The sequence below is a fragment of the Boleophthalmus pectinirostris genome, unplaced genomic scaffold, assembly GCF_026225935.1.
Source record: "Boleophthalmus pectinirostris isolate CB_2022bp ecotype Guang Dong unplaced genomic scaffold, ASM2622593v1 HiC_scaffold_4, whole genome shotgun sequence".
NCBI lineage: Eukaryota > Metazoa > Chordata > Actinopteri > Gobiiformes > Gobiidae > Boleophthalmus > Boleophthalmus pectinirostris.
In genome coordinates, this window is record NW_026571353.1 from 17,489,130 (window position 1) to 17,513,061 (window position 23,932).

At 37.5% G+C, this 23,932-nt stretch overlaps 3 protein-coding genes across 3 annotated transcripts in view; 1 reads left to right on the forward strand and 2 right to left on the reverse strand.

The window, feature by feature from the left end:
• LOC110169906 (phosphatidylethanolamine-binding protein 4) overlaps positions 1–8,870 on the reverse strand; it is a 40,455-nt gene extending 31,585 nt beyond the window's left edge. The window contains exons 1-3 of the mRNA XM_020935513.2: positions 8,779–8,870; positions 8,219–8,319; positions 8,007–8,133 (exon numbers count right to left, since the gene is read on the reverse strand). Coding sequence (XP_020791172.1) covers positions 8,007–8,133; positions 8,219–8,319; positions 8,779–8,781 — 231 coding nt within the window. The 5' untranslated portion in view covers positions 8,782–8,870. The remainder of the gene's footprint in view (positions 1–8,006; positions 8,134–8,218; positions 8,320–8,778) is intronic.
• A 2,444-nt stretch (positions 8,871–11,314) lies between these two features.
• Positions 11,315–15,716, reverse strand: LOC110169913 (rho-related BTB domain-containing protein 2). Its single transcript, XM_020935521.2, is given in 11 exon segments — positions 11,315–11,672; positions 11,749–11,854; positions 11,955–12,043; positions 12,120–12,270; positions 12,454–12,572; positions 12,647–12,798; positions 12,800–13,585; positions 13,656–13,841; positions 13,911–14,014; positions 14,078–14,279; positions 15,426–15,716. Coding segments are annotated over 11 exon segments (2,163 nt in total). The 5' UTR covers positions 15,488–15,716; the 3' UTR covers positions 11,315–11,466.
• An 896-nt stretch (positions 15,717–16,612) lies between these two features.
• ido1 (indoleamine 2,3-dioxygenase 1) lies at positions 16,613–23,561 on the forward strand. The gene is made up of 10 exons (XM_020935509.2): positions 16,613–16,822; positions 18,787–18,882; positions 18,956–19,075; positions 19,398–19,516; positions 19,605–19,619; positions 19,696–19,795; positions 19,879–19,996; positions 20,073–20,124; positions 21,214–21,362; positions 21,623–23,561. Exons 1-10 carry the CDS (start codon positions 16,637–16,639, stop codon positions 21,997–21,999), a joined length of 1,332 nt encoding a protein of 443 aa, XP_020791168.2. The 5' UTR covers positions 16,613–16,636; the 3' UTR covers positions 22,000–23,561.
• The last annotated feature ends 371 nt before the right edge of the window (positions 23,562–23,932 follow it).

The following is a 23,932-nucleotide window of genomic DNA, read 5'->3' on the forward strand; positions in this document are numbered from 1 at the left end:
TACTCAAGGAAAAACCTGGAGCACCACTCGATGGGATTTGAACAAAGAAATAAAAGACAGAAAAAAGCTGTAGTTGTTTCAACAAAATACTATGGTTGCAAAAATCCAACCCCCTAAACCTCCCAGTTCCAGTTAATTTCTTTATTCTATTCTTTACAAAATGAAAAGCGACCACTCAAACATTTGTTTGAAGTGGCTGCTTGTGCACAGCTCTGCTACACTCAACATTTTGAAATGACTGGACTCAATCTCATATTTTAACACCTGTCAGAAATGTATCCCAAGAGCAAAAGTTCAAGTGCAGTGGCTCCTGTTTGTGGTGCTTTCTTTTGTACAAGTAGGTTAAGTGACCAGTTACATGGCAAGAGGCAGCAAGTGGACTGACAACAGTTTTCAGTAGCTTACTGTGATTTTACAATAATATTAATAAACATTTACAGTATTTATATAGTACTTACATAATTTCTAATAAATGATGATTTAAAGGACAGCCTCACTTTTTCATTTTTGTTTCTGACCTGGTTAACCGTGTATTAGTCTATTTCCTGACACAGTGGGTAAACTTAATCTTAATGAATCAAAGACTACATAATACATATACACACACATTTGGCAATAGGTATTGATTTTCTTTTGCAGTTACGTAGAGTAATACCAAATAATTCATTTCTAAATATAATAATCTGAGCAAAATTCAGCCTAGTTTTCTTCTATCAATGTTATCTTTGGAAACATTAAGTTAAATACCACGATGTCAATGAAATGAACCAAGGCTTCAGTTCAATTAATGTCTCCAACTTCAAAGATCCAGTTGTAGTAATAAGTTGGGACATACTGTGCAGCCTAAAGCGCCTTTGACTGAGAGGACATTAGTTACACTCCATCAGGACCTTTGAGCTGCCCGCTCGGGGAAGTGCTGTCTGGACACAGACACATTGTTTCTGTCACCACTGATCCCCAGATTTGTGTCAATTTCACAGAAAAGGTTAGGCACATCGCCTGTGTGTAAATGGGCAGGACTACAGCCAGGCATTAAGTTGGCACTGTGATAAGTATGCTATCAGTGTGCTTCAGTTTTCTCATTATCCACATACCTCTCTGACATTCACAGAAAGAAACAAAGCATCCTGCCAACACCTACTCCATGAGAGAGCTCTTTGAGATGGGCTCAGTGCTGTAAACCTCCACACCAGTGTGGGCAGCTTTGGCAGTGCCAGTGCCTAAGAACACTGACTGTGTGCAACAGTTGGACTAATAACAACAAAAGAAAGAGTGGCACAGCAGGGACCGGCCCAAGAACCAGGTCGCCTCCTGCCCACCTCTCTGTCTTCAAAGAAGATGTCCACAATACGCTCAGGTCTTATAGCCCTCAGAGGCGGAGAGCTTCAGCCAGTGCAGGCTAACGCAAATCACTTTAATATGTTAAGAAGATTAAGCTGGATAAATGTCTAGATACATTTTTTGAAAAGCCACATAAATCTCTAGTGTTTTTATTTGGGGAGGGGCATTGAGTGAGTCAGTTGAGACGATCAACACAAACCCACCAAAATTCAATGTGATTGGCTAGAGAAAATTGGGTTTGTCTGAGATTTTGTTTTTTAAGCTTCTTGATTTTAAAACCATCCCACAATTTCTTATTATTTGTAACACCAACCTTTAGGACAACAAAGTAGTGCAAAACAACACTGGTCACAGTTTGATCGAGGCTTAGACTCAGCTGCTTATCCTGCTTATGCTGATATTATAGCTTTAATACTGATGGTCAACACTTCTGTTTACCTGGAGTCAAACATGGGGAAACTCTGAGAAAAGAACAAAGAGCTTTAGACTTTGCTTAAAAAACAGATGCACTCATTTAAAAGAACCCAGAAGATTCTGTTCAAATATTGATAGTCTTTTTTAATCTTTAAAATTGGCAATCTTAAGTGTCCGCCTGTCACTGAGCTGTTCAAGAGATCCGTAAAAATGAAAGGGAGAAATTGAACAAATAATGTACAGGGATTAACAAATCATTTGCATAACATTTTACTGCTTCCAAAGTACAAGATGAAAACTGACAAGAAACGCATCTCTGTGTTCTTAGATCCATCAATGGACCTCAGAGGTTTTAACATTAGCAGCTTTATATTCATAGATTAATAACATATATATAAATCATAAAGAAATGGAAAACTTTAGTGACAGGAAGGGACAACCATCAGATATAAAACACCAGCCAAAGAAACTCATATATAGCATCTTTTGAAAGCACACTTAATTTGCTAGTGCCAACTGTGCATTAACCTGTTTTCCTAACACATCTCTACTTGCAGAGTTAAGACAATAAAGGCACAGAGGAGATGAGAGGATGGCATTATAGAGAGTTAAGCATTATGAGTAGCCCTGAAGCTGTTCTTAAAGAAGGTGAATCAGAGGATTGGGACAAAACTGGAACTAAACCCTGTGCCGGACCACAAATGAAAAGAAACACTAAACATTATGGGCAAAGTGCCACTAAGCCATCAGGGTCTTAAGAAAACTTCACTTTTCATCTGCCTGACTTTGTGATTGGTTTAAGAAAATGAATTTCAATAGAAGGTAACTCTCTTCAACAAGCAGCAATCCAGAAAGACGGGCACAAAACTGGCAATTTGTTTTCAGACTACATTCAGACTAGTTTTTCAGACTACTTTGTAACTTTCTCACATACTCAGTCCAGATGAAACTATGTACAATAATGTGGAAGTTTTAAAGGTGTGAAAAACAGTTAACTAAAACAGTTTTAATGAATAAAGACTTGTTTTTGTTATTAAAATGTGTACCAGGAGTGATCGCAGATTACGTAAACCGCAATTCTATACTGAACTAAATGTCTTAGTTTCGACTGATATTTTCCTTCTTCTTCTTCTCAATAAAAGCAAAGAATATTTCCCCATGAACTAAAAGGTGATTGCAGAGCTGTCCAGGACTATGTTAGCGTAGGTCTGTATGTATGTGTATGGCATGTTCACCATTCATTCATTCCACACCACATTCCCTCAGGTAATTTTTTTTCCTTTTGGACTCCTCTTGGTTAATATAGTTTCTGTAAAATCTGTAATCTGTACATTTCAGTTTGTTTGAGGTCAGACATTTCCCTGATGGACAAAGGGCACGCAAAAACAGTATCTCACTGTGCCATAGTACCATCACCTGCAGATGACAATGATTCCGAGACAAACATTAGATTTCTGAGGCTCCCATAAATAGAAATTTAATTTTGTGTGTTTGTTTAAGTATGCACCTCAGCAGATGCACTTCCCATGCAGATTATGAATGTCTGTTTGAACAGATCTTGACATCAATGTATATGAAGTGATGTGAATAATGAATAATAAACAGAAGCCAGCGCTTCACGTGCCTTTTTCATTAAAGAACTGCTGCAGTCTATACCAGGTCTTGTTACTGAACCTCTCCCAAATTTCATCAAATCAAATTTGACAATGGAAATAGTACATTGATTCAAAATTCTGCTCTTCTGTATTTCATGTCCCAAAAATGAACTGAGAAACACATGTCAAATCCTTAGTCTGAAGATGTATGCATAATGTTATGCCACTTTTAAACTGCATTCAAATCTGACCATTATCTTCTGGACTGCTGTGATATTTTTATGCTGCTATTATTACCACAATAGATTTGAATGCTAATTCATAAATTTACACAAGTTTATGAGTTAAACTAAGTCTTCTGCACTGTTCTCTTCAAAGAAGAAAAAGAAATCAGCTTGGATCTTTTAAATCAATTGGTCAGTAAACGCATGTGGTTTGGAGCAAAGATCAGACTTTGCAGAAAATACAAAACAAAACATTTTTTGTGTTAAATGGCAGTGATTCATTGTAAGTCTATAATATTTATGTTCACGAAATCAATAATGCAAGCCATTGTATTTGTTTTAATGGGGCAAGTAAAATTTAATCAAAAATTTGATATGAGGATAAAAAATTGGGACTTTTTGGCGTCTAGTCCTACAAAAATATTATGAAAATAGTGAAATGACAGTCAAAATTATTCAATATACTTATTCTATGGCAATACAGATAAGAAGTATTCATGGCACAAAATACTCCAGCTCCAAGGGTAGACCCAAATCCTGAACTAAATTAAGGACGTGGGTCATAGCAGCACACTATAATGAAAAAAGGAGAACATTACATGAAGAAATACAAGTCTCTGAATGCTACACAGGGTCCTATAATCCCATAGAGCCACCACCTACCTAATCAGTGCAAGTATGAATTTAGAAAAAGGCATATAGATAGATAGATATGGATAATGTATTAAAAATAAATTATACATATTTTCACAAGTTTATTTTTGACATTACTAAAATTATGTCCACTAAACTAGGTCTAATTCTGAAGAACAACTACTATGTATGTGGCTGTTAAGGCCTTCCTGGGAATGGCAGGGACTCGAGAGGAACCCCACCCTCACGCTCCCACATGCCAGCACCACGGAGAGTGGGCAGCTCTGAGACGGCAGCCTGCCGTGGGCACTGCCAGGCTTAAAGCTGCCCTGTCGTCATCAGAGGCACAGAAAAGAACGTCGAGATTCACCAAAAAAGAGGAGGGGGATCGGTGCATTTAAATCCTCTCTATACGCCCCCACATGTTTTAGCAGAGCATAAAAATCATTCACAGAGAGAGAGAAAGAGAAGAAGGGAAAAGATATAGGGAAATATAGAGGAAACAGCTATTAGCAGCAGTAAGCAAGCTCAAGAGATCATAGTGAGGCAGCTCTAATCGCAGTAATGGTTTAAACCCTCATTCCATCCACCAGATGCAAGAAATGCTACCCAAAAACAAGGCTTTGAAATCCCCATGTCTAAGAAAATGCCCTGTGGCAACAGTCTTCGCTGAAAAAGGAAACAACACAACTAAATTTGCCTTTACTTTAAGTTTGGTGGAAATGTAAATTAGTAATTTTCCTTCAAAGTATAGGCAGTGATGGTAGTTAAAAGTGTGTATATCTCACCTTAACCCAAGTATTAATTTACAAGGTGCATTAGCATTCACAAAAACAAGCACTTTTTGTGTTTTATCTAAAAGCAAAAATATATTTTTATATTATTGCAAACAAAATATGTTGTATTGTTTTTTCAAAATAATAATTTTGAGACAGTTTATTTGCACTTCTTTCAAACTAATTTAGATAATTTGTAAATCTAAATATGTAAGTGCTGGTCAATAAATTATTCATATAATTATTCGGACATGTACAAGAAATAATGCATGCACAAATAGGGCATCTGAAATAAATTCCCAAACTTGATCATGCTACATTTTCAACATGAATTATTCATTTATGGGTCTTTAAAAATTCCAAGTTTAATATTTTGTGTTAAAAATATGACTTTCCAAAGTGTTTTGTTTGTAGCTCGAAATGAGGAAGACATGCCAGCCTGTCCAGTTCAAAGGTCAACATACTCTCACACAATTATTTGCATTTGGTTTCTGTGCAAATTTCTACTCATTTGCAAATATGTATTATCATATGATTTAATTTGTTATGTATAATGTTATGGGTAACTATGGGAAAGTTTTGTAAGAAGAGACCTAAAGACTAAACTAAATGAATGCTACTCATACTAATTGTTATGATGTACAAAATTTTGGGCAAGAAGGCCTTGTGAGTGAGATTGGGGTTGTGGGATGCAGCAGCCCATAGAGCTCTGTTTCAGTAGCTCAGCCGGCATACATCCATCCCAGTAATACAGAGGGGGAGGCTGTGGGTGGATAGGAGCTGGAGTGGCCACTATCCTGTAGTTATGTTTCTGAATACAAGCGCTGAGTGGCAGAGAATTACAGCGATGGTGGCGAGATGGCAGACCTAGTCCAGATGATCACACTGTTGATCTTTTGCAGTGGTTGTTTGGTGAAGTGTCAGAACAAGGGGAGAAATACAGTTCAAAGCCAAGTAGATAAAGTTTGTATTGATCTAATCTCATGTGTAATCAGTTTTTCTGTCTGACACCAATTCTGGCAATAAAAGAGAATCACGTAAGACAGCATTACAGATAATACGCTCATAGATCAAGTGGAGTTTGGGCATCAGAAGGGCAATACATCATGGTGGTGCTAGACTGCTTAGCTCTGGAATTCATAACGCAGAACTGAATCGAGGAGGCTTCCCATTTAAGTTTTCATTTTACAGAAGCACAGCCTGGTGTCAGTTCACAGGGGTGCTGAGATCTGAGCAGCACCCCCAATCTGTTACCAAACAAAGAGCAACAAAGAGAGTCACTGAACAATGCACAAAATGAATGCGTACAAATGATTTTATATTGTTATGTTTTTTAATTGCTCTAGTGCTGAAAAAATTTGTCAATTAATAACAGCTAATCAATTATTAAAATAATTGTCAACCAATTTGGAAATCAATCATTGTTACCTGGGCTCTAACCCAAGCGTCTTAATATTGCATTTGCTGAGAAAAGAGGTTTTATCACTCAGACAGCGCAGTTATGATGCAGAATCACAAACGAAACATTTGACACTTTTTTGGCATTTTTACTTAAATATTTAATTTATTAATTTGATGAATTTTGTTTATAGATATACTCCAACATGATCACTTTATCTTAATCTCTGTAACATAGTAAAAATGTATATTAATAAACTGTACACAATGCAAACTAATGATTGATTAATGGAGACACGAGACAATAATTGCTAGAGTAATTATTCAGCAAAATTGAAGCCCTATTTAAGTGTATATGTAATATTTATGATGTTCTCCAATGTAAACTATAATGGCCTCTGACTACATTCACTGGAGTTTCTTTAATAATCATAGTGTATTACCCTTTCTTTGAGGTCACAGTAATTTGCATATTTGATTGTATTTATAACATTTTTTATGTATCTAAATAACTTGCCTGTTAATTACATTAAAATTACAAATTTTTACCCAAAGGTTTTTTTTTTTTTGGTCTCAAGATCGAGATATTATAATAAATACTAACCCATTGTGTATAATGATAATTTGTGTTATAATAATGATGAATAAAACGTTAACAGCCTCTTTATTAAAGTCACTGCCGATACGGTCTAAGATCCCATGAAGCTCTAGCACCACCTTCTGGTCACACAGGCAAATAACATTCCAACGAGGTTTATAGAAATTGAATAGAATTGTACATCTAAATCTTCAGTAATGGGAGGACTTTTATTAGTTACTACTCCTGTGTTTGAGTTATGCACTATTTCCAAAGATGGTATACGTTACTCCACAAGTTTCCAGGTGCTACTAATACAAATTTACCGTAAAAGGGCACTATTTATCTTTTCTGATGGATGGTCTATTGCTGGCGTGTAATTGTGGAGCTGTTGTTGTTCCACAGTATAGCACTTCTCTGTCTTAAATATATTCAATTACAGGTGTTTCTATTGCCCAAAAAATACCATATTGTTGAACATTTTGGCCAAAGCTATACCACCTCAACATCTTGATTTAAAAATGTTTGTTTTTAAAAGTCTTCATGGACTTGATCCATAGTATTTGTCAAACATTTTATCCATCCATCAATCCAGAGCTCTGCAGTCCTCCATCCAAATGCTTTTGGACATGCCCAGGTGCAGGAACAAACAGCAGGGTGATTGTTCCTTTGTAATTGCTGCAACTAAACTGTGGAACAGTCTGCCCCCCAGTCTGCCTGTAACCTTTGACCTGTCCTGTCTAAGTCCAGGTTAAAGATTTTTCTTTGGCTTTCAACACCTAGCATTGTGCCACTTAAATGTTTTTGTTTGTTTGTTTGTTTGTTTGATTTATATTATATATTTAAAATTGTTCACTGTGTATTTTTTTCACTTTAGTCTTCTCTGTGTTCTAAAGTGCTGTGTAAATAAACTTTGATTGACTGATTGATGCCCATAGTGACAAGCAGTTGGCAGAGCCTTTACTAGAAAAGCTACATAGTGCACCTTTAAAATATTTCAGAAAAGTTATATTGTAGACAGAAACTAACATAGGCTACGGTCTGTTACCTCCTTGGCTGCTGAAAAGTAAATGTCTGGGGCCTTCCACACTGTGCTGATCTCCTCTCTAAAGTGCTGTGGGATCACAAGACATTCACTGATGTCCAACTTTGGATAGATCACCTTCAAACTGCCTCTGTTTAAAGACAGCATAATATTAGGTTACTGGCTTAGACTTGTTTTCATGTGTTGGGATCTTTGTTACTAAATGTAACTCTTACTTGCAGAATGACACGTCCAGGGTGCTCAGTTTTTCTTCTGTGATTTCACTCTGGCACAGACAGAGAGCCATGGCCAAGGCAAGAAAATGTGTCCAAGGTCCCTACATAATAACAATATAATAACTGACAGAAAAGACAAGCTGGTGGTTTAATATTTCGTTACTGGGACCGTTTAAAAGAATTAGTGGAGGTCAAGTGATCAAACTTCGCGGGCTTCAATTCAGAGCTCACGGAATCATGGGCTAGGAAACCACGTGATCATACTCGTGGCACTTGTTCCCGTCTACCCTGAATATAAGCTAGACAGAAAGACGATTGCTTTCATGAAAAGTACCAATTTAAAAAGATTAATTGCAAATAATTCATTAATAATTATTACAAAAAAGGCAGGGAGTAGTGAAGGTAGTTTAGTAGTGAGTGACCAAATCTTCCACACCATCAGCATGTTATCTTATGTAAGTTATCTCTATAAAAGTAAACTAACTCAGCGAGTAGGCCTATTAATTTATATTAGCAACATTTCATTTTGTTTTATCAACTGTTAACTTAAAGTCTCATACCATTTTCTTAACTTGTTCCGGCGGTGTATTGTGCGCTTGTTGTTTGTTTCCTCGTTGGTCTGATCCGTGTCAGCGCAGCAGATATGTATGACGTATGAGCTAGCATTACATTTCAGTGACGTGACTGGACACATGTTGAGTTGCTTCTGTTTGTTTATTCAATATTTCACATTTTCAAGAATACATGCTACAGATTTTTTAAATGTACACTTTGTAAACAACAAAACCTTTTTTCTGAAGAAAATAACCTGATGACTAGAAATTGTCATCTAAGATTTAACACTGAAAACATTCAAGTTTTTTTTTTCCCTTGTTGAATATTGAATCCACTTTTGAACAAGGCCCCTTAAACTATGCTTAAACTATGATTGTGCAGCATACTTAGACCTATTGAGCCTCATGGTTGTCCTCCTGGTGCTGCTTAAGCTCCCTTTGGTTTGTGCTTATCTGCAGCTGTAGTTTTAGCATATTAGCACCCAAAGACAAGGGTTCAAAGACAACATATTTTGTACTTTCATCAAAAAATCTAAAGTAGGTCTTCACTGATGGTGCTATTATTTATCCACTATGTAATTTGAATAGAAATTGGGGCAATAAAGCAGTGCAATATGTTTTAGAGCCATAAGCTTAATGCATAGTACAAAATGTTATTAAACTATGCCATAACTAATGCTAATTGTTATGCCAATCAAAGTGATTGTGCATTTACATTCCAATAATATTTACATTTATAATAACAACATTTAAGAGTTTTAGTAAACAACTGATTTAAATGACATCCAAAGACAGTATATTAGGCTTAAAACAATAGAAAATAACATAATAATTCCTGAATCCCTGCATTCATTAAAATGTTTCATGTCAATGAGTAGCCTTAGGCAGAATCATTCATTGTTGTGTTCAAGTTACACTGATCCATATAACAGGACATAACACTTTTCCAGTTATAGCACATAGTCCTCTCTAGATCTGCGTTATACATCCACATAATGACAACAGTACATTACATTCACACAGACTGTCTAGAGAGCACCATGGGACAAAACAACAAACCAGTAAACTACAACATGTAGTAACTAACACTGATTACATTCATCTACCAGAAACATGAACATTAAGGCAACGCCAACACAGACCTTCAAAATATTACAACAGAGTAAAGCATGAGATGTTCTTTATGGTACATTATGTTCTTATTCCTATTTGAATAATGAGAAACTTTACTACATCTATATTGACCTCTATAGATAAAATGGTCTCTGCTTCTGAATTATATCCATAACTTCTAAGTCATTACATTTTTTTATAAATTAATGTGAAAGAAGTCTGCTGCTTAGGACACTCACTGCAATTATTCTGTTGACATGTACATTACACTGAAGGTCGGTGGTTTGACTATGAAAACCCCAATAAAAGTCACTTGACCCTCAACCCCATTACTTAGTGCCATAAAAGCATTACAAGCACGTAACATTCAATGCATGTGTTTTACCTCATACAATATATGACCGATTTAAAATACACTAATCTTTAGTTACAGTAGCTGCACAATGACAGAATAGAAGAGTATTATTATCTGATACTGTTTTCTTCACTGCCCGCAGTGCACAGTATTGTATAACTTAAAGTGACTCATTACAGTACATAAAGCTCAACTAAGCACCATACTTATTAATCTGCTGTTGTCTAGATGTGTGCAGACATGTTACATAAAAGTCTTCAGAAAAGATCTAATACTAGATTCATCTTAATTTTCTTCACCAAAGAGAACAGAACTGCCTGCTATAGTGTTTTCTTTTAAGGGACTGTGTAGACCTATGTAGTGTTCAGAAAGTGCATGAGTTGCCTTCTCATAGAGAAAGTTGTTCTCTTAGAAATAAGGAAACTTTGAGCAGCATTTTCCGTTTGCACCAGAGGTGCCAGATTATTCAAACCCGCTTAATCTAAAATATACTGAACATGTGGTCAACAAATTAAGTGTATATGAACAAGCTGCTCATTTACTTACACAAAGTCAAAGTAATGTTTGTCTGTTCAGAAATGTTCAGATATAGTCCAGACATTTAGGTTCACAAGACACTGAATGCATTCATGTAACGTAAAGCCCTTTGTAAGTAAAGCCATGATCACATGATTATGATACAGAAATGCTTAAATGTTTTTGATTCATCATGATAGCCAAGAGTGAAATGGAGTCCTGTACAGTTTCCATATATGCGGTGATGTACCTGTTAGTATGGTGAAAGTTTCAGTTTATTATAGACGCAGTCCTACAATGGTGATGAAACTGTTGTGCACAAACATCGTGTTTCTGAGATTTGAGCTCAAGCGCTGGTCAGTGTACATCATATAAGCAGCATTTTAGTTTCCATGTTGAAAGTGCATCACTGTAGTTCATGTCAGATGGTGGTAAAATGGTAAATGGTATATATATATATATATATATATATATATATATATATATATATATATATATATATATATATATATATATATATATATATATATATATATATATATTTTTTTTTTTTTTTTTTTTTTTCTTTGAATATAATGTATGGAATAATGTATGGATATGAACAATCCACCCTGCTGACCATGTGTTTTTTCACTTGATGAAGAAAAAATAATAAGAGTAGATAGCAATAGTTGTGGATACCAGGGAGGATTAGCCTTACTAATAATATGTCAGATGATAGCAGAAGGACCAGATGAAGGGGAGTGTGAGTTGGGAGAGGAAGGGAGGTTCCAGAAAAGCCACTTGCGTTTACACTGTCGTCTCTGGTACAGGTAGTCCTCCTTGTCACGCTCTTTTCGAGCTCTTTGGTAGTGGTCATCCTCTTTCAGGTACCATACAGGGGGCCAACGATGCTTCTCAAAATATTCTTGGTTTTCTGTATGCATAAATCAAACTTCTTCAGACACAAGTGACGTACAAAATATGTCACAAAAATAGGGTAAACATACTACCTCCAGATTTGGCCTTCATATCTCGAGGAAACTTTCTGCATACACTGTTATAGTTGGTACAAATGTGGTGCAGGCACCAGCCAGTGAGCTGCTGGGCACCATGGAACTAGAGAGACATGTTTTAAGCATTAACACCAAAAACATTAAATAATAACATTTATAAATACATTTACAAATACATTTACAAATACAAGTACCAAAAATACCTGGGCCATATCCAAATACACCAACACATCCCCATCAATGTCAGCCCCCATCATTGCTGCTTCTGTCAACACTGTTACTGTATAGAGTTCTGAAATAGAAACAGAGACCCAGTTTTGGACTTGATAAAGCAATAATAATTATAAAATTAACATAGCAGCAAATACCTGTAAGTGCAACTAGGTGAGGGAGACAAAGACGATTGGCAAGAACAATAAGCTCCATGGCATCCAGGTCTGATCTGGAACAAAAGCGTCCTGTGTAGAGATACTCAAGCACAGCCCTCATGCAGCTGCGTGTTGTGTTAGGAAACAGTACCTTCAAAAGAAATGGGTGTTAAAATTGTGTTAAAATATGGCAAATCAGAAAAATTTTAACGAAATGGCAGAAAATAAATGCTTTTAAACGTTTATTATTACAGTCACAGATATTTTGACTGGATGTAAGCTAAATACAAGCTACAACAGTTATATGGAGGAAGTAAGATCTGGCTTCTCTGACCTCTTTGGTGCTGCTTTCTACAAAAGGCCCGCCAAACATAGCTGCCATCCAATCACAACTTGCAATGAGCAGAGGCTTGTGAGCCATAATTGTCCCGTCATCCAGTTTGAAGACAACATCTGTAACACAAAATGTTTTAATTTTTATATTCCTTGTAGCTCAGAGACAAACAACTCAAGTCATGTTTATTAACCTGAAAATGTGCCTTTGGCCAGGCACTCTTTCACCCGATTTGTGCGTCGTACATGAAAGGCTTTGGTGATTTCTTGGTTCATGAAGGCTTCATTGTTTAAAATGTTGGCCACCATCATGCGCAGGTCAAAGACTTCCAGTAGCTCAGCAATGTGCAATGTGCATTAGCTCTTTTTCATTCTCATCCAGCTGACCTGTGTAGAGATACCGAAGCACTGCTCGGAAAGGACTGAGCTGCATGGACTGGTCCATGTGCACTACAGTCATGGGGCGGGGACTGTATGTTAATGGATCATCCACCAGTTCTTCTTGAATGCTAACAAAGGCTCGACTCCAGGTGGACAGCAGCCTGCTGTGTCTGGTGCCCTCTGAGTCCTTCAAGGTGCCATCACTAGTGCAGGCCCTAAGATTTGCCCTGTCTCCTTCATCGCTACTTTCACATACATCAAAACTAGCAGCGCGCATCAGCAGTTCTCGGCCAGAGAGATGCGCACGAGGCGGTTTTTCTGTTTCCTCATTTTGTGTTTCCATAATAAAGAGGTCATAGAACTTTGAAGATGATGTTGCCAGATATATTTTGTGTGCAAATATTTTCTGCCTCTCTTGTAGCACCAGGATGACATCAGCACAGTGTGGGTCCTCCAAAAGGCCAACAGGGTGCTCCTCTGTGGTGGCTGGTGGGGGAGGTACTGTGATTATTGGGGGTGGAGGTTTGGGTGGGAGGAAAGGAGCCTGAAGAAGAGGACGCTGAACATTTCTGAGGTGAGATTTCCAAAACTGGAGGTGTCGGCGGGAGATAAGAGCAGCTCGGATAGCATTATCAAAAACGTCTTTGACTCCAAACTGAGCAACAACACTTGTTTCATAATATGGCACTCCCAACTCCTTTGCCACCTCACGCCCTCTCTCTGGAGGAAGGATCTCGTTTGACTTTATTGGCCTGAAAAATAACATACATCCATATATTTTTACTGTTTTTCTTAATCTCAACATTCTTCAAAAGTTCTAACCTTGCCAAAGGCCTCCGTGCTCTGTTCACTGCTTCCAAATCTGCATAACGCAAGTCCAGCTGACAACCAACTAAAATGACAGGGGCACGAGGGCAGAAGTGCTTGATCTCTGGGTACCACATGGTCTTAACATGGTACAAAGAATTGGGGTTGGCAATTGAAAAGCAAAGTACCACCACATCAGACCTGATAACAAAAGTTTAAACATCATAATCAGGATAAAACAAAGTGTTAAACTGAAGCTTGTTACCAGACCTGCCGTATGCAAAACGTCGATCTTTATGATGGTCTCCAAAAGTGTCCCAAAGACGAAGGGAAACACTGACGTCATCTACAACATCTCTGGAGCGCTCCAATACCTACATGCAATAACAATCTAATCAACAGTATCATGTTTAACAATAGAAACTTTGAATACATACCTCTTGGCATACTCTGTACTGGTCAATGGCCCAGACAGTGGGCACATGAGTAGCTAATAGCTGGTACTGTGTTAATGTGGCATTGCAAGCTCGGGCACAGATAAGGCGTGTTTTTCCAACAGCATTGTCCCCAACTACTACACACTTGATAGTTTCGACGTTTGGCCTCTCATAGTCCATATCAGAATTTGTACATGGAGATCTGTCATAACACAAAGGAAACATTAGCACCTGAAACCCTAGAGCTTTGTCTAGAACAGTACAGGCACCTGAATCAATACTGATATCAGGCCATCATTTTTACTGCAAGGCAGGTCATAGATATTAATTATGCACTATGTCAATTTTCTGGTGGTGTTCCTGCCCCCTGATTGTTTCTGTAGGAATATTATTGCTCTGCCTAGAATGTTCCAATATATATATATATATTTCCATGGAGACAAGTAGGTAGAGCTACCAGGGCAAGATACAGGTCAGATCTGTGAGAGGTGATGGAGGTAATGCAATACTGTGGAACATTCCAGGCAAAACACTAAAATCTCTATATTGTCTTTTGCCCAGAAATTACATTGTGTGGTTCACTTTTAATTGAATGAATAATCTGATTGTACATATTCCTCTAGTGCAAAGAAAGAACTTTATAGGGTGGAAGGTTACAATGTTTTGAACCTTTATTTTTATTTATTTTTTTAGTCTGCACAATTCTTTATACAATAATTGCCCTTGCCCTTGTTATTACAAATACTTCAGAAATATCAGGAGACACTGCTGTGTACATAGATGTGCCATTTGCCTCATTTTGATTACCTGGACTGATGTGATTTGGATCTAACAGCTTTACTGCTAAATGAAAGCATCACGTAAGCCTACTTGCACAAACACATGTAGAGTAAACAAGCTTCTCCCGCATGTAGCGACTTGAGCCTCATTATCTCCCCAGGGCTGTATCCATTCATAAAAATGCCCTCTCATTGAGCGGTTCTGCTGCACAAAGGCGGACAGAGGCCTGTACGCCTATAATGCAGATCTTATAATAGGCTGCAATGCCCTCTCTGGGTCTCTGAACTACACAGAGCATTCTCTAATGTCTTAAATGAAACCAAATACTGGCTTTGCCAGTGAAACAACAACCAACAAGGCGGAAAGATCAAATGAAGTGTGCGCATTCTGAATCGAGGCACGCGTGAGCAGCGCTTACGCCACAATGCACTAGTCATGAGGCTGCAGCATTACGTGTTATGTAACGCCCACTTACAGACTCTGGAGTATGTTTGTGTCGGTACTTCTATAACTACAACGTGCATAAGCGAAAGGAGGCATGTCAAACAACACGTTTTTCTTGTCTTACCGACACGTAAGAAACTGCTGCAGCGGGTTGGTCGATAAACGTGACGGGAAGCAAGGCTCCATCGGATGCGGCGTGCACCTGACGGGAGCTCGTGTTTAACCTCATCTTCAGGGCAAGGTGCAGAGGCCCGTAAAGAAGCGTCCAAGTGACCGAAACGGTGCGAATACCTTGTCAAAATGTGCGTGAAAATCACTGTCAGAGCGCCATGCGTGTTGGCTTCAGGTAAACGCCGATGTTTTTAGCTTGTCGTTCAGACGCAGACAGTCATGGATCCACCTTCGAGCCGCCCAAGCTAATATTAGGCAGGCACAGCAGAAAGAGAGAGAGAGAGAGCGGGGGGGGGACAGAAAAAGACAGCGACACAGAGAGAGAAAGACAGAGAGAGAGAGAGAGAGAGAGAGAGAGAGACAGAAAAAAGAGAGAGACAGAAAGACCAAAATTGCAGAACTCATGCAAGCTCATAGCCATGTTTATAATCAAGTATGAACTATAGTCTATATAAATAATGGAAGTAACCTACATCAGGTAAATTTCTTGTTTTTGCTCAGTCACGTGATGTTGCTCGACTATAACAATGCAATCCTTGACCGTCAAGGGCCTTATGTGATAGTACTATAGCAGTAATAATAAAATCCATATTTAATTACCTTATCTAGACAACCTGCAATCACTTTGAGATAAATTGCACAAAAGTTTTCTTTTCTCTGTATAATAGAAAAGGGAAAACTGGGAATTTCCAAGTAACTCTTGTAATGTGTAATAATCTCCAGCAGATGAGGCTATTGCTCTTTATTCCCCAAACCATTTATGAAGTCAATGCATAAAGTCACTTAATTAAAGGCAAAAAATAAGAATAATGCAGTAGCTACATGTTTTGAAAACACAGCATTAAAGATCATATGTTATGCAAAATTTACTCTTGTGAGTTTAAAACTCCTCAGAAATATTAACCTGGATTCATTTGTTAACCTGGATGTGTGTTTCATCTGTCTGCATCTCCAAAGCTCAAAATACTCTGTTCCGCCTGTATTACCATATGACATCACAGTGCTTTCTGTTTGAGAGAAGAACACAGCCTAAATATGTAGGATTTGTGTGTTAAACATGTGTGAATGAAACAAAACCCTACTCCGGGTATGTTTTATGAAGAAACAACATTATAACAGAGATCAGAAAATAGAGTAATATGGCGCTTTTTAGTGTGGAAAAGCATGGCATTTGATGACTCCAAAGTCCAAAGTCCAAGGATTTTGAAACATATCAGCAAGCAGACACTCACTGGACTCATTTTGTTTAACTACAGTATGTCTTCAGCTGATCAAAATTCAACAAGAGCCTTTTGCCTGGACTCGTACTATGTTTCAGAAGATCTGGGATTCATTCTGCATGACCCTTTGGTACATCTGATATATCTGTTTGTTGTATTAACAGTGGTTAAATAATTCTTGCTAGTGCACCATGTTTTTGTAGTTTGTAATAGGCATACCATCAATTTTACTGGTTGTGTTCATGTGACATCACAACATTGCAGGAACTCTTCAGTTTAAATTGAGCTGGAGGACAGATTAGAATTGAATGGTAGAATTTGCTCTTTAAAGCTACCATATGTAATTTTCTGAAAGTGGCATGTTATCTGCATGATTCCATGGGAAAGTTAAAACCATATTTCAGAACATTCTCAATGGGGATAGATGTGTTTTATGGCATACTGTGGAAGAGTATTGATACTTTGCAGCTAATGTCATCAACCTTTCTTGGGGTTGTGAAGATAACTGAAAGCATTGCTCTGTTAGAAGCTCTGTTACTCAAGTTAGACTTAATCTGAGCTTTATTTTTACACAGTCTGACCAGAAAGAGTTGACTTGGTTAGAACTACAATGGGTGAGAAGATTTGTGCATTTAAACAAGTTTTGTAAAATTAATCTCGCAAGCTAGTTTTCAGTTAGACACTCACAGGCTCTTGAAAATGTGTTTAAATCCATATAGTATTTTTCTTGACTTTTCAGACATTTCTGGCAGTTCTTCCTAATGTGTGTATTGTGTACAATGCCATATGTGTACAATGATAGCTGTTAACATTCCACCAATAGAGATGCATGTTGAACACCCCCAGCATGATGCCGCCTCAAAGTATGAGATTGATGTTTGGGAGCCAGTCCCAAACAAATAATAAGGTTTAACATTTATAGATTTCATGGCGTCAGTAGGACTTCTGCTTTTGCCAAGGTGTCAGCTGACTGGTGTAGCATCTGTCTTATCTTATCGTATCAGGTGTTGTTCCTCGACACACTGACCACACCTGCCCGTGTGGTGGTCTCTGAAGTGAGTCCTATGTGTGAGCCAAGGTAAACGCTCCCTCGTCACAAGAGCCTATTAAAATCAGGAAGCAGAGTGCATGGACCATGAACAGAGATGAGGGAGCATTTATCTTGGCTCACACATGGGACTCACCTCTCCAGAAACCACCATCTATCAGACCACACCTGGTCTGGCAGATCTGTCAAACTGACTACACCTCAGAACAACAACTGATAAGAGACACATCACAACAGTTAGCTGACACCTCTGGAGGTGGATGTCCTACTGCTGAAACATGTCAGGTTTTATGACAGTATTTGTTTTATTATAGTTTATTTAGGTTATCTGACAGGGACCATGTGCATGGTATTAATCAAAGAAACACTGAAAAGATGCTTTGTATAAGACTGTAGCTCTCTGAGCAAATTTCCATCTGCAGGCCCTGAGACAGAAAAAATATAGATACAAAAATAGCAATAACAATGCAACCATATACAAAGTTATAAAAAGTACAATGACATAAAATAATAATTAAATGATTAATTAGAAGAAAATGCCTTCAAGAATGTGAATGCAACCACTGACTTTTTTTTTTTTTTTATATTAAATAGTGCTTCAAAAAGAACTTAATACTTATTTATTGTGTTACTAGTATTTAATGTCCCAAACAGTATTTAATGAATTATTGAAACATGTGCGCTCATTGGTTCAAAAACAGCAATACAAGCACAAATAAACCTGACCTGAGAATCAAAATGAATGAACGAAACCTTTATTGCCAGGGGGGACACAAAATAAGTAAACATTTAAAAAAAAACTTTTTTTAAAAACAGCACATGAACATGTTTACTTAAAATAGAAAAGATGTTTACTTAAAATAGAAAAGATAAAAAACATTTCAAATACACACACACACACACACACACACACATATATATATTATATATATATATATATATATATATATATATATATATATATATATATATATATATATATATATATATATATATATATATATATGTATGTATATGTATGTATATATAATAAACATGATTTGCAGACAGAGCTCCCACTGTACTACCAGCCATGGATGGATATAGTCCTCCATCTCCCAGAGCTGGTGCACTCCCATGAGCTGCGTTCTCGTGTGAGCAGGGTAAGTAAGGACAACAAACTCACAAGGACAGTTGACCCTGGTGTGAAGGTTCAGAGCTGTTGCCTTTGTCCAGATGCCACTGCTGAGCAGCCAGTATCTGCAGACACACAGAGAGCTGCGGCTGGCCCACCTGGCTCTAGGCGCTACAACCATGTGCTACGTCTGGCAGGACGGAGAGGACAACACTGTCAAAGTACCATTTCATATTATTTAGGCTTATAAAAAGGATAATGTTGCAAAGAGTATAGGTGATTGTTTTTACATTTCCTGTGATGGCCACTGAACCAATAAATGGAATAGATTACTATGCAATAAATTACATAAAAAAGGGGGAAAGTATTTGATTCACAGCCACTTTCCAATAGATTCTGTCTTGTGTGTTTGTTTAAATCAGAGGTACTGTAAGATTTAGACAGGGCATTTAATACGCAAATGATATGGTCTCACTATACAAACTACATCTCAAATGTCTGTTGATTGCCTTCTTTCATGTAAATGTAGAGGTTTATTTTAAGGTGCTGCCACGAAACCTGGCTGTTCCATATTGGGAGGTGTCACAGAGATTAGGTCTTCCCCCTATCTTCATACATGCTGATGCAGTCTTGGCAAACTGGAAAAAACGGGATCCAGAAAAGTATGACCATTCACACTACAAAATATTAAACTTGCCATCAACCTTTGCAGCTATGTGTGTTAATCATATTATGTCCTTCTGATTACAGGCCCTTTGACATGGAGTATGTGTGAAATACTTACTTAATAGTAGTTATATCAAGTAAGTGTAACAGTAATAGTTATAATCATGTTCTTAAGGAACTTGGATTTGGTGGTCAGGTTGCCAGGGGGAGAAAGTTTGAGGGGTTTCTTTATGGTCACTCTCTTGGTGGAGCTTGCAGCAATTCCAGCACTCAAGGTACAGTATATTTTGAAGTTCTGGATTTCGTGTATTGTAAAGCCAAAAGTGTGGGATTAAACAGCGTATGTTTGTGTTTGCAGAGCATTCCTCAAGTGTTCAGGGGAGTGAGCTGTGGGCACACTGAGGCTGTGGCCCGGGCTTTGCAGGACATCAGCAAGTCTATACACGACATGACTGAGGCATTCAAACTTATGCATGGTGTGTTTAGTGCTACAGTACAAATATCAATTATATTTGTATTATTGATTCGTTCATCAAATATTTGTCTTTACAGTGTATGTGGAGCCTTCTGTTTTCTATGGTGTTATAAGGATCTACCTGTCTGGGTAAATGGGTAAATTAAACTCTAATGGTGATTTAAGCAGTGATGTATGGTTTGCAGAAAAAATATTATCAGTAAAGAACACATCAGAGAGACAAATCATGTGGGAATTGTCCAATTGAGATGGTTTTAACATGCCTTAGAAAGATACTGAATAAATAAATAAAAGGATACTGAAATGAGAGGTAGAAGGTCAAATGGATTAGCCTGTGTATAGCTATACAGCTTTTGAGTTGTTTAAGTCTGGTATTATTTCATAGAGGTTCAATTACTTCAGGTGCATTACCTCTGAACTGCAGCAGTGGGAATGTTTGTAGTTCCAAACTAAAAAATTAAGATAAACTCTATTGTTACTCCACACTTTTGTTTGGAATGATGCGGATGTCTTTAAAACCACAGTAAAGATTAATTATTTACTTTAAGCCCCACCTTGAAATTATATACAAAAAAATAAATAAAATTCTCAGCATGGACTATAAGGTGGATGTTATGTGGTTTTTCAAGCCATTAGAGGATGACCAAAGAGGAGATTTATTGATGTAGTGAGTTATAGTGAGATGTACAACAAAAGGGTGTAGACAATAGGGATGCACCGATCCAGTACTGATATATATTATTAAGTATCTGCTGATATCATGTATTAACTGATACCAGTGTAGGGATGGAAAATGGTACTTATTTCCTTTAAACACAAACTTATTACTCTTACTCCAACTGTGTTATGCAACTATTATTTATCCTTCACATAACCACAGATCAGCTTCATATGAATAAAAGCTCCAATATTATGAGATGTTCTAGGCCAAAATCAGCCTGTGAATAGTCTCACTACATTAAATTAAAGGCCCAATCATAATATTGTTTTAACAGATATTATGGAGCTGATACCCAGTCGTACCAGTTTTTCAGTATCAGTGCTGACATTTGATGCAGGTGCATTCCTTATAGAGAATCAGCTTATACGGATGTATTAGCTCTAACCAATGATTCAGTAATCATACCCAAACCCTGAAATCATTGTAACATATGAGAAATCACAGTGCATCTCAAAATGTCTGCTTAATAAAACCTGTGTCTTATGCTTTCTCAAAAGTTGGAAGGACAATCCCAGCATGCCGAATGGTCTAATCTATGAAGGAGTGCAGTCTGAGCCTATGGAGTTTTCTGGAGGGAGTGCGGCACAGAGCAGCTTATTGCACTGTTTAGATGAAGTTTTTGGCATCAAGCATGAGGACAAACCTGGTAAGACTGTTTACAATTATGTTTTGGCAAAAAGTCTTAATTTTTCTTGTTTTGAACCACAGTAATAAAATAAAATTTTAAAAAATCTAATCAAATTTGTATTTGTTTATTATAAGTCAATATAAAATGATAACATTGAAAATTGTGAAATTGTGAGGAAAGAAATTGTGATTTATTTTTTGTCACCTAGCCCTAAATTGACTGTAGATGTTGGTTGATGTTGATGTATTTTTAACTCAAAATACTATACCCCTATGTAGGAGCCTTTCTCATCCGTATGAGGGACTACATGCCTCCTGCTCATAGGCAAATGATCGAGGACATCTCTAAACAGCCATCCTTAAATAATTTTGTACGAGAACAATATGACAAAGAGCTAAACCTGGCCTTCCAGCTTTGTGTGACCAAGTTAATTGAGCTTCGAAACTACCACATAAACATAGTGAGTCGCTATATAACAGTACCTGCTGCCCGTGCCCGCCAGTTACGTTACGAGAAGAAAACTAAAGAAGAAATGATCAGTAAAGCACCCACGGCCCTGGAGGAGAGAGGAACAGGCGGCTCCAGCATCATGAGCTTTCTTAAGACAGTCCGGGACGAAACTAAACAGGTCCTCCTACCTGTCAACAAGAATTAGGTTACTGTTCAAATGACGCCTTTTGGACAGAGGATCATCAAGCTGCATCTGGCTTTGTTCAAACCTCAACTTAATAGGCTTGACAGACAGCCATAACTTAGCCCAAACCATAATTCAAACCATTTCTGTTACTTTCCATTAAGTTTGACCACTAATTTTATCTTCAGGCTCAAATGCAATGAACAAATGATTGCAAAATGAGAGAAAATTGCTCACTGTCCACGAAAGGCAAATTCTTAACCTTGAAACTGTACAAGTTATAGTCTGTATTATTCATCTTGACTTTAAAGTGCTTTTGTACCGTTATATAAGTTGTATAGCACAACCCAAGACCTTCACGCTGTCTTCTACAAGCTGTCATTGTTCAGGAAGTAATCTAAAGCTCTAAGTTGCTTATTTAGGCTCTGCCCCTCCAACATAAGTTGTCGTACAGATATAAAATCTTGGTAGTTACAAACCTGATCATTTTATAAAATGAAATAAATGATAAAATGCAGTATAACTTTATTAGATTTAGTAGTATTCTTTTCCATGCACAGCTTAGCACTGTATATCTTAAGCATTAAAAAGCTGTAAACAAACAAAACTATGATCAGCCAAATGTCCTCACAATGAACTATTGATGTTTTTGAAACACGTCTCTATAATCTCACCTAAGAATCATCCTGTAATTCTTCTAGATCCACTTTGAAACACAATGTACAAAGCGATGGCAAGGTGCACTCCTTATCATCATGGTTACCTCAGCACTCTCTCCACATCTTAAACCCGCGTCCAGCCTCCACTTGCCCCAAACACTTCCACCTGGGGCAGACATAAAGAATGGATTGTACTAAGAATGTCTCATACCGTGTAATATTCTGCTTTCACCGGTGTTCCATTACAATAGCAGGATTGTGAGATCAGATAAGGTGCATGATGTGCACCAGCCTTTTAGCTATATTCTGTGTGACTTAGAGCCTTTTTTCTGTACTGCTTTGAGTCTTAAAGTCTTCATGGAGTGTCATTTCAATAAAGGTGCATCATGTAACTTCAGGTGGAGGGTCCACCACCTGCTTGTCTCCATTGAGATGGTATTACTTTACATGCAATGTTCTACAGTATGGCATTAAACTGTAGTCGTAATAACATCTCTATGGAGACAAACAGGATGCAGACCTCTCACCAGAAAAGTTACATACTGGCTTTTTAATTTTTCCTGGTTCTATGTATTTTTATGCTTTCCTTTTCATTCTTAAATAATATAATTGTTATGATTTGTATACATTATCATTAATTTGTGCTTTATGGTGTCTGTATAGTATTGTGCAGAATGATTTGTATTGGGGTAAAAGGTGAGGAAAACTACTTAGAGATTGAGCGTGAAGTGGGCGGTGAAGCAGACAAACAGTGTGTTCACATGTCACAAAGATCTGATTAGAGGCTCCATTCACGGCCAAAGCAAATAATCCTTTTTCCTTATTGCCCAAGTGTGGAGGACTCCCTGACAACTGCAGCCAAACAACAGACCATCTCCAAGGATGTCTTCATTGTGTGGCTGAGGCTGACGTTTCACCTCCACTTGGCACACAAATACTTATTTTCATGGATTTTGCAAGGAGGATGTGTACCTGAATGTTTGAAATAAAATGAATGTTTACAGTATGTGTTCATTTTAACCATGTTTTCAGTCGTAATAACAAGAATTTACTTTTGACATTGGTTAGTTTGTTTGGTGATTTGGTATACAAACAAACAAGGAAATGAAAACAAAACTTTTTTTTTTTCATTTTCCTGGAGTTACATCTGCTGACACATTTTCTCAAGGTGGCAGTTTTTGTTTTAATAGTAATACTCCTCTTTAGGGTCGACTGATTGCCTTGTTCATAAAATTCCCTTAACCCTGGTTTACCTCTTGGCATGAGTCAGTTTTCCTACTTCTATTAATGGGTTT

Bases quoted from the DNA above. Each gene is read 5' to 3' on its own strand.
- ido1 (XM_020935509.2), top strand. From the start codon at position 16,637: ATGGCATTTGATGACTCCAAAGTCCAAAGTCCAAGGATTTTGAAACAT. The intron at 19,796-19,878 runs GTACAGTATATT...TTGTGTTTGCAG, and splicing joins CAGCAATTCCAGCACTCAAG to AGCATTCCTCAAGTGTTCAG. The intron at 19,997-20,072 runs GTGTGTTTAGTG...TTGTCTTTACAG, and splicing joins GGCATTCAAACTTATGCATG to TGTATGTGGAGCCTTCTGTT.